This window comes from Ctenocephalides felis, unplaced genomic scaffold (assembly GCF_003426905.1).
Source record: "Ctenocephalides felis isolate EL2017-DRISC unplaced genomic scaffold, ASM342690v1 CF-g0.4_SCAFFOLD_01170, whole genome shotgun sequence".
NCBI classification, from domain to species: Eukaryota; Metazoa; Arthropoda; class Insecta; order Siphonaptera; family Pulicidae; genus Ctenocephalides; species Ctenocephalides felis.
The window spans coordinates 80,363,669-80,375,637 of NW_020537324.1; the positions used below are offsets into that span (position 1 = coordinate 80,363,669).

The window sequence follows — 11,969 nt, forward strand, 5'->3', positions numbered from 1 at the left end:
TAATATCATGAAGTAAATAAAATGTTACGCTGTTGTTGCGAAGTATTTGTCATAAATTGATTGTCTTGCCTTAAAACAATAGCACTAAAATATTAAAACTCTTTTGAAATCGGTTACTAACACGTAACTCGATTCGGTTTTTGTTACGTTATAGTTACGTATTCTTCTAATTAATGTCATAAAATGGTACAAAACATGAAAATTAAAATTTTAGTTATCTTTTGATTTAATAACAATTAATTTTTGAAAGACCAAATAATTAAATGAAAATAATTTTGTATTCTATAAACATGTTTTTGTGACAACATTCTTTCAATTAGTGTATTAACTTGTATTTTTATTTAACAATTGTATGAATGTTTGTAAAATGTTTTATTATTATATATATATATATATATATATATATAATTATCTACAAGATTGTAATAATCATTTTTTTAAAGCTCATCACATGCAAGATTTTTTTTCAATATTTTATTATCTAAAAAATATATTCTATTATGCTTTAAATATCACTAGAACTTTCGTATTTTTTTTTTAAATTTGTTTTGAATTAGTTCCTTTATTTTATTTTTTGCGCGTATAAAATCTACTTAGAGAATTTGGGATATAATGAAAATTCACGAAAAAAGATGAAATGATATAAAATAAGTATAAATTGAAGAAAGTTTTTTGAAATTTAATTTTGAGAATGATAAATTCACTTATTTGCTCATTTTTGAAAATGATAATATACAAAACAAATTTTTTATTTGAACTTTAGAAATTATATAATACATAATTGAATGAAGGTCTTGTTTATTTAAAAAAAATCTAGAATTATTTAAAAAGATATATAAGTAAGATTGAAATAATTTCGAAACTGACTAACATATAATTCGAAAAAAGTTTTATTTTTGTTAAATAAATAAATAAGTTAAATAAGCATAGAAAATTTTTGGTAAACAAATAATTGAATTAAATAAGTTAGTATAGAAAATACATAAAGTATAGAGTGTATAAAATCCGAATAGCATAAAACCTAATATATAAAATATAATAAAATGAAAATAATAGTTTTCTGCTTTCGACTTACCTACGAATAAATAAATAAATTAATTAATTAATTAAATAATTGAATAAAGAATTACAAAGTGGGAATAAAAAGTATAAAAAAGTAATAAAAAGCATAGAATATAAATGTTTTTCCTGCATTTATATTATATCCTCAATATAGAGAGAGAGTTTTACTTTTGGCTGAGTTTCCTTCTTATAAAATTTATGAAATACAGATAAAATTGTGAAGTTTATTCATTATTATTATTATTATTATTATCTATATTTTGATTTTTACCTAATTTTATGCGTATAGCTGAAGAGATTGCGAATAGCCGAAATTGAATGTGGCTGCTGAACCTAAAAAAAATGATAAATACATATATAAATATATAAGGGAAAATAAAATCATTGATGATAAATACAAACACACACATATCCATACCTCTGATTAATTAACAAAATTATAATTACGTAATACATCATAAGGTATGTGCATCATTACATATATTATTGAAGTAAAACTTCTTTAGGCGCGACTAGGGTGTAAATCCGTACAAATGCAACGGAAGTGCGTTACGGCAGATAAGATAAGAGTCGAGTGCCAATGATTCGTCATTCGCTCTCGATGATATCATTTCTATACGGGTCGATTGTGATTAGTCGTCGTGTATGTGAATAGAGATCTGTCGTTGTATGCGTACTGATATCAACAAGGAAATCTTGATTTAATGAAAAATGCCTGAATCAGAGGAATATTTTACCCTATTCCTTGAAAATAATAAAACGAATTAAACATTCGTGCCGTGTATTAAACGTAAGTTCATTGATTAGAAATTATTTCTATATTATTCATAGTTCCTATAAATCTTTGAAGTTATTAATATGGAAAATATATTTTGAGCAAGACAGATATTACAGCTGTTCAAAGAATGAGACTTTATCGCTATCGAAAAAGAAAAAAAAACAAGCAGTCAATGAATGTATGTTAATTTTAATTACATGAAGTTCTTCAAACACAATTATTGCATGATGAGTGAAATTGTAAAAATAATCTTTGTTTAGGCGTTGTTTAACATAATCCACTATGTGAACGAATATTATAGAATTTATAATATTTAGAATATTTACAAGTATTATTAGATTTAGAATTTTTAACTTCCCGTAGGGTAAGTTATTGTAATGGGCCGAAAATCGAAATTGAAAATTTTTACATTTCTCGACGTTTTAAAGGTTTCTGAACATTTTGGCATATCTCAGAAAAAATGGATGTGTGTGTGTATGTATGTATGGAAACAAATTTCCAATCACGTTTTCGGGCGCACGGATCAACCGATTTGAATGGTTCAAAAAACATTCGATTACTACTAATAGGGAGATGAGCTGATTAGTTTTTGGCAGAGGCAGGTCCAGCCGTTACGGAGATACGCAGCAAAGGCGTCAAAATAGAAATCGAGTTTTTGAGTGAACTGAGCATCCGATTTGATCTAAAAACATTAAATTAGTAGTGATTGGGAAAAGTGATCATTAGTTTTTGGCAAAGGCAGGTCCAGCGGTTTCGGAGATACATAGCTAAAAGTGCAAAAAATGGCAGTTTTGAAGAAAACTAAGCGTCCGATTTGAATGATTCAAAGAACTTTCAGCTTGTTTTAACAAAATAATTAGTTTTGGAAAAAAAAATTTGTATCATTTTTTTTTGTTAGTATTTTTTTGTATATCGAAAATAATTCAGATTTTATTTTTATTTCTGACTAAAGTTCTAATATACTTTGAACAAATAATTTTAACTTTGCAATTCAGTCTATATAATTCTTATAAATATTAGACAATGTTACAATATTTATAATAATCTATTTGAAAACATTCAGTATTCTCTAACATTACGTTACGGTACGGGAAGTTCCAGCAATTTGCCTTAAGGATGCCATACACCTACTAGTTAGAATTATTAATCAGCAATTACTTCATTTCTCTAATAAAGGTTTCTTTCCAAATGCTAATTACAATGACAAACCGATCATGTCATATTTGAAGTATGACTCTAATTACAATGTTGTTTTTAAATATTATACATATTTTTAATGCTATAAATAAATTTATAATTTATTATTATATAAATATATGTAATGGTCGGCACTAATAAATGTGTGCATCACGAGTGTTACCATATTACTGATAAACATTATTCAAAATTGTTATATGATGTATTTATTTTTACTTAAATACCATCTTGTACAGTAGTAAATAAGTTTTACTTCAAAGCGTGTGAACCTTACGGGCACTCTTTTTTTTTCAATTTCGGTCCCAAACGATTCAAAATGACTTGAATCTTCAAAATGACTTTCACCTTACCTATCACAGCGTGTGCCTGTGCAGAACCATATTGAGAAAGAATCCGACTAAAATCTGCAGAATGATCGCCAGATTGTAAGTCCTATTTAAATTTGGGGGCGCAAAGGAGGCGTTTGAACTGTTGGCGAGCACCTCTGCCCTTTTCCGGAGCCTCGCCTGGTACATGTCGTCCTCGCCCGGAGGATCGAGACACTCGAACTCGCAGCAGCGCTCGCCCACCCGGAAATTCTTGCAGAACTGGGAAATAGAAAATGGAAATAGAAAATTGAAACAGATGTATAGACGATGAAAAGTAAAGGCAAGAGTTGGAAATAGACAAGATTAGCAGGGATCTGGTGAAGTGGATAGTTGGGGATAGAAAAAACCAACTGGAGAAATTATATATCTATGATAAATGTAGAGATATCGAAAAAAATTATATACGAAAAAAAAATTATTTATTTATTTATTTATTTTAAATATATAGCCCACAGATTTCAAGAGGACTGAAAAGTACAATTATTTTACATAATGAATAACAATTAAAATATATACAAAATCACAATATATAGTTATTAACATATAATGCTTGACATAAAATTACATATAATGCAGAATATAACAATATTATTTATAAACAGAATAAGATAAAATAATGATGAGATATTTGAAAATAAAATAAAAAGGTTAACTTGTGCAGATGGAGATTATTCGATTATTATGTGAAGTGTTGTTAAATATCTATTTCATTATTAATTGAGTTAAAGTTAAAGTTAGAGGACATAAGTAAAATAGGCGAATTTAAGAGAGAATTAGATTTAGGAGTAGAGTAGGATAATTGAAAAATAATTGTGATCGCGTAGATAGCCTTGGAACATTAAAGGATAGTTGATTGAGAATAAGAGGACAGTCTATAGAATTATTGCAAAGTTTAAATAAGAACATAATTGTACAGATAAATCGACGTGAGGCAAGGGAAGGAATACCAAATTCTTTTAATAAAGTGTTGTGGTCAAAGCCACGTTCAGGGTAAATTTTATATGTTTTATAATAAAGATATTTCAGAAATTTTCGCTGAACCTTCTCTATCGCATCAGAGTTGTTGATTTGATGAGGATACCAAATAATCGAATCATATTCTAATTTTGAACCTACACTAGAATAGTACATGCAAAGAAGTGCATTGTTAGAATTGAATTGTTTACAATTTCTCAGTATCAAACCTAAAGATTTATGCGTTCTATTACAAATATCAGTTAAATGATCCGTGAAAAACAAACCAGAATCAAATAAAACTCCTAAATCTGAAATTTTATTACATCTATCAATGCTGGTGTTAGAAATTTTATAATCAAAATGTATTGGAACGCGCTTATGTGAAAAACTAAGAATCTTGCACTTTGATATATTTAAATGTAATTTATTATAGACACACCAAGAGTGGAAAGAGTCAAGTTGATACTGTAATAATAAGCAGTCATCAATAGAATTTATTTTGAGATATAGTTTGAGATCATCTGCAAATAATAAATGTGGCCAGCTAATAATATCAGATATGTCATTAATAAAAATAATAAATAGTTGTGGACCAAGAATGGATCCCTGAGGAACACCTGAACTGATATTTTCAATGTTGCTCAAGAATCCATTACGATAGACAAACTGTTTACGATTATGAAGATAAATATGTGTAATATATAATAATAAAGAAAAATACGCATAGATGCTTCTTTAAACTTTAAAGTTAGGGATCTGGAGAAAAGGAATAGTAAAGAAATGAAAAGAGAATAATAATAATCGAAATAGCTCTATTTGCATAATTTCTTATCAAGATTTTAAATTGTTTTATTATTTTGGAAGTTGTTAAAAATTAATCGAATTTATTTATTAACTTCCCGTAGGGTTGTTATAGTAATGGGCCGAAAATCGAAAATGAAAATTTTTGCATTTCTCGACGTTTTGAAGATTTCTGAACATTTTACTGGCATACCTCAGAAACTAAATGGATGTGTGTGTGTGTGTTTTGTATGTCCGCATTTTTTCGTCCACGTTTTCGGGCGCACGGATCAACCGATTTGAATGGTTCAAAAAACATTCGATTCCTATAGATAAGGAGATTTTTGTAAAAAAATTCCATGCTATTTCCATACAGAACTTTGATTGAATTGCGCTCTATCTAAACGTTAATATTAAGAGCTAAATCTTTCAGAGAATTGTTTTTTATCTATTTGGAGCAAGGAAATTGGAAAATGACCATTTTCAGGATGACCCCAATATATATATATATATATATATATATATATATATATATATATCTTACGTATGGTGGATCACAGTAGATCGCCTTGCACCACAAAGGTTCACTATGGTAGCATACGCACAAGGAGCATACTCCAGGGCCGGGCACGTACAGAAGGCCATGGGCCACCGAATGGCCCTGGAAGTCGATGCAGTCCTCCTCACACTCGCTGAAAATAGAAACAGAAAAGTAGTATTATATATCAAAAATTAATAAAGTATACACATCATAGTAAACCTTTTTCTCATTTTTTCAATTTGATATATATTCTTAATAGAATAATTTTTGTAATACCTAATAACACGAGTGTATCTACTAAAGGTATTATAGTTATAGTTTACACATTAATCGCCACGATGATGTCAGAAAACTTTAATTAGTAACTTTATTATATAATTAACTTCACGAAGGAGAAGTTTATGTTTTCATCAAAAAATCAGATTCGCTAATTTTATGTTTTCTTGACGTTTCAAGCCATCCTGAATCGAATGAGACCAAATTTGAAAAAAATGTGTGTGTGTGTGTGTGTGTGCGTGAATGTGAACAGATTTTTTGCTCCAAATCGACGTTTTCTCAAAAACGGCTTCACCGATTTCAAAAATTTAAAAGCCATTTGATGTATCGCCATGAGGACTAGCGTTTCTAAGTTTTGTGTGACGATCGCCCGAGCCGTTTCTTTCTAAATCGCAGAAAAATTTTTCGTCCACGTTTTAGCCCGCAATTCTGAATCGATTCTGAAAATTCAAAAACCGTTCGAAAGATATTGGTTGGGAATCGTGCTGTTTAGTTTTTAGTAAAGATCGGCCGGGCCATTTTCTTGCGATAAAGTTAATAAAAAAAATTCGACGATTTTTATTATTATTTTTTTGACGGTAGATATCACAGTCTTCTAGATCATACTAACATATTACAGCCCTACGACAACTCGTTTAGCTTTAAAAATTCAACAAAGTTTGCAAAAATTAGTATCGTTATTTTGGCATTTGTCAAAATTAGACCTTTGATCGACGTTTGCTCAAAAACGCCAGAGCCGATTTCAGAAATTTAAAAGCCATTCGATGTATCTCAATGAGCACTATAGTTTGAAAGTTATGTGAGACGATCTGCCGAGCCGTTTCTTTGTAATTTGAAAAAGAGTGTTAAACTTTTCGTCCATATTTAAGCTCATTCTACCGAATCGATTTTAAAAAATTAAAAACTGTTCGAGAGATATTAGTTGGGAATGATACAGATTAGTTTTAGGTGAAAATCTACCGAGCCGTTTTCTTGTAATTAACTGTTGAAAAAAAAATTTAAGCCGATTTTTATGACTTTCTTTGGCGATGTATATCATGGCCTTATAGAATTACTGAAATATTGCGGCCTTACGACAAGTAGTTTAATTTTAAAAATTCATCAAAATTTGAGAAAATGAGTAATTTTGTTGACGTTTGTATGACGATAGATTACTTGGTCTTAATGAACATACTGAACCATTAACGTCCTACGAAAACTGGTTCAATCACAAAAATTATTGATTTGTGAAAATTTGCTCTTAGAAAATACTCCGACTTAACATGTTCGTTCGTTTTCAATTGTGTGTAATAAATCCTCTCGGAATACTTGTAATCACTCATAAATTGATTTGTTTATTATTGATTAAGTCGATTATTTACACATATCGGGAAGTTCATGTAACTTGCCTCAAGGCTAAATACCAATACCAACTAGTTTAGTTAAAAATTTAGTATCAAGAAAAAGAAATTCCCAGACACACTAATTTCTACAAAAAACTAATTTTTAAGTCACACATATATGTAGGCTCATGTAGATCTTCTTAGCGTCAGATACATATGACTGACATGACGATTAACGTGTTAAATTAATTAATTTTTTTAACAATCATATTGATTATAATTTATAATAAGATAGATTTGCAATACACTATACGCCAGACTCTCTCATAAGCTTGATACATTTTGCGACTTGATATTTTCTCTGAAAAATTATGAAACAGAAGGAAATAATTTTATCTTACGTATGTTTTATTTATTCTATTTAATTTACTTTCTCAATTCTTATACTACAGCCAATTTTCTCAAATAATTATATTTATACTATTACTTTATATGAAATAAATTTTATTTCGTGTAACCACAGATGTTACAAGTAAGAATAAAATAGTTAAACGAATTTTCCTGCTTTTCCGATATTTATCTTATTAACTTGAACGGACGTCCGTTTGGGACTCAACTTTGCTTGTAACGTTATTAAATAAAGTTGGTAGAAAAACTTAGTATATATATATATATATATATATATATATATATATATAGGGTGTCCCACAATTCAACGTCATATAATTATTATGGAAAAAAATATTCCATATAGTTTGAAAAGTTTTTAAGTGCAACCTAGGTAAAACTTTGACCATTTGTCGGTTATTCTGGTTACTTTTTATTAATTTTGTTCATTTAAACTTTGGAGCTATTATTGTAAATAATAGCTTTTGACTGCAGTCAAAAATAATAATACAATTGCCCCCAAGTTTTCAAAAATTAAGACTTTATGTTAAACTTTGAGTTTAACATTTTTAAAATCGGTCGACTTTCAGAAACTCTCCTTTGAAAAAAATGTACTAAAATGTATTGGCAAGTTTTATTAAGAGCTTGCACATTTAATCAGGATTGTAAAATATTAAAATACTTGATAGTTTCATAACAAAACAATTGGTGTAGAAAATAAAAACTTGAAAACAACACAATTTGATAAAAAAAACTAGTGGCATCGTGCCTTAAGGCAAATTGCTGGAACATCCCGTACCGTAATGAAATGTTCGAGGAATACTGAATGTTTTCAAATAGATTATTATAAATATTGTAACATTGTCGAATATTTATAAGATATATATAAACTGAATTGCAAAGTTGAAATTATTTGTTTAAAGTATATTAGAACTATAGTCAGAATTAAAAATAAAATCTAAATTATTTTCGATATACAAAAAAATTTTTTTTGAAAAAAAAAGTTGAAACAATTTTTTTTTCAAATTCAATTATTTTGTTAAGACAAGCAGAAAGTTCTTTGAATCATTTAAATCGGACGCTTACTTCTCTCAAAAACTGTCATTTTTAACATATTTAGCTCATAATAAACACTTCTCCCAATCATTACTAATTGAATGTGTTATAGATCATTCAAATCGGATACTCCGTTCTCTCAAAAACTCGATTTCTATTTTCGGCACTCTTTGCTCTGTATCTCCGAAACGGCTGGACCTGCCTTTGCCAAAAACTAATCAGCTCTTCTCCCTATCAATAGGAATCGAATGTTTTTTAAACCATTCAAATCGGTTGATCCGTGCGCCCGAAAACGTGACTGGAAATTTGTATCCATACATACATACACAAACACACACACACATCCATTTTTTCTGAGGTATGCCATAATGTTCAGAAACCTTCAAAACGTCGAGAAATGTAAAAAATTTCAATTTCGATTTTCGGCCCATTACAATAACTTACCCTACGGGAAGTTAACAATCAATTTGATGACTGATACTAAATAATTACAGAATTTAGGGAAAACAAGGTTGCTGTACCAATTTAATTATACGAAAACATTGTAAATTAATTTATTTGAACACGTTTGTTCAAACAAAATTATTAACTTCCCGTAGGGTGAATTATAGTAATCGCAAAAAATCGAAAATGCTTCTCTATATTGATAATTTTTATTTTCGTTTATCCTTCAGTTGTTTCAAACTAAATCAAAATAGTTTACAAAAAGTTAACGTTTTTAAATTGCATCTCGATACAGAAAGCGGCGGCTGATTAAATTCTGAAACTTGAAAATCTATACTGAAAGTGCATTACGTACTGGAACGTGGCTAACTTTTCTGAAATAATTGATTTTGTTTCGAACTTTCAATGGACAGTGGACTAGATAAAATAAATATTGATTTGATAAATTACAGTCAGAGGTTGTTGGCTATAATTAGTGTAGAGATGAAATAGTTATTATCGATTAAAATAACTGTCAAGATAAATAAATTTAAGGGGGTTGTTCGGTTTTTATTTATTTTTTTTCGATTTTGAGATTTTTTGATATTATGAAAGCTAAAAACCTTAGAATTATTTAAAAAAAAATCATCTCAATATCTATTTTTTGACGAAGTTATAGATATATATATCTCTATATCTATGATCCTCTGAAATCGTTTTTTTCATCGCTCCGAAGCTATTGTATGCCAGCTGCTCTCTTTTTCATTATAATACCTCATGCACATGACCTTTTTAATGTGTCAGCATCTTTGAACACCATGGTGTATCAAGTACATTAAATTAAATGGTGTATTTAGTACATTGTATTAAAAACTTTAAATACGTTTTTTTCAAATTGACTTTTTTCAATGCGATGCCACAAATTAAAAAAAAAACTATAAGTTGGATTGACTTGCATTTTTTTTTATTTTGTTCACCACTGCAATACCTGCTTCCCCTACCTCAAACAACTTGATAACATTACGCAAAAAAATTTTGCGAAGCTTCTTGCCCCAATAACAAGGCCTTTTTTAACACTTTTTGTTTAAATAGCTGCCATTTTTTTCCTTCTTGCTTTTTTCTTTTATTTTGGTACGGGGACTGGATTCAAACTTCTTCTTCAACGTAGTTTCTTTTTTTTTGTTTCAGGCGATGCGCAACGGATTTATCTGTGGCACCGCAAAAGAGATCGATTTTGCAAGGCCGACTTTGTCGCCCCCTGATTAAAAAATGACAGCGAAATAAAAGAAAAAGAAAATTTCGTAATATTCTATGATTTTGTAATTTTTGTTTAAAAAAAACCGCATGTCTCTATGTTAAATACATTTCGAGGAAAACAAAAACAAAATACCTTGCATTTTTTGTAAGATAAAAAGAACAACCCCCTTAAGACTATGTTTGTATTTATATTTTTATGTCATCTTACACAAACTGCCACTTACATCTAGTTTGTGTTTTCAACATGTCCATAAGATGAGTTAATGTCAGAACGTGGCATCGGCTTCAATAGACTAATTATAATTATAAAGTCGGAGGGTAGTTAATGCGCCATTGTTAATTCGATGCGACGGCGACAGAGGCAGCACGGTCAACGGCCCCCTCGTGCACGAAACACAAAACACAAACACATCGTGGTAATTTCGCAAAGAGACATAATTAAAGTCTAATTAAGAAATTATAATTAGCGAGGGCGTTATTTACACGAGGAGGCAGAAGGAAATTTCATCATGTATAAATAATAATATTTATATATATATATACTAGATATACCCACAGAGGTTGTCCTGTACCCACATCTACGTTTTTTAATATCCTATACTAATATTTATACCGTTCACTTAAAATTAATCATTATTGGTTTTCGAATTACTATTTACACAAATATGAGTGATATTAAATGTAGAACTGCTTCAAATAAAATTATTATTCTCAATTCCCACAGTTAACACTTTAATTATCCATTTAAAAATATTAAAAAATGTTCAATAAAATTGTATATTAAAAATTATACACTGCAAATTTATTTCCAATAGCTCAATTTATTTTAATGCCAAGGGTTATACAATTTTTCAGTCATACCTGTAGATGTATTTGTATAAATGAATGATTTTTTGTTTATTCACGACTAAAGCAATGATTTTCCAAATTTTTCACAGAAGAAATCATCGTCTGCCTTTGTGATTTATGGTCATAGCATAAGATACACGTGTTGAAAATTGAAATCTTTTAAAAGATATAACATATTCAGAAAGAATTAATATACAGCATTCGCGGTATAGGTACAATATCACCTTGGATTTTCCTACCCAAAATAATTGCTTCAAAAATGTTGCCTATAATTTTTATAATTACGTACCATATTTTACCTGGCTTTTAGTAATTTACGATCTAAATTTTTTTTTCACTAATAATTCAATATACATTATTACTTAAGTTTATATTTGAAGTGATTTAGTTTATCAAATCCTGTTCACATGAGCTCTATTCAACCTACGATCAACAAAATTATTGCAGTAAATGGAGAGGAAAGCGTGTGTCGGAAATAGGCTAATCTTTATCTTAAGTTCAGAAGTGAAAACAATTTGCACTTCGTCACCACCCACCGGATTAATTGAATTATAACTCTTTTAATTCTGATTTTATCAGTACTTGTAATACACTATTTTAAAGGTAATTAAATGAGCTACAACTTTCTCTATCATAAATTTTACCGTAACTTCTTTTATTTTGAAATGGCAGGGGATTGAAGGACTCGAAAGACACTCTGGTTGTACACTATCAAT

The 11,969-nt window shown here is 29.0% G+C and overlaps 1 protein-coding gene across 1 annotated transcript; it reads right to left on the reverse strand.

The window, feature by feature from the left end:
• Positions 1 to 1,319: 1,319 nt before the first annotated feature.
• LOC113367741 (integral membrane protein DGCR2/IDD) lies at positions 1,320 to 5,913 on the reverse strand. The gene is made up of 4 exons (XM_026609322.1): positions 5,903 to 5,913; positions 5,687 to 5,834; positions 3,388 to 3,624; positions 1,320 to 1,395 (listed from the first exon to the last, which is right to left on the reverse strand). Exons 1-3 carry the CDS (start codon positions 5,911 to 5,913, stop codon positions 3,391 to 3,393), a joined length of 393 nt encoding a protein of 130 aa, XP_026465107.1. The 3' UTR covers positions 1,320 to 1,395; positions 3,388 to 3,390.
• Between the last annotated feature and the right edge of the window lie 6,056 nt (positions 5,914 to 11,969).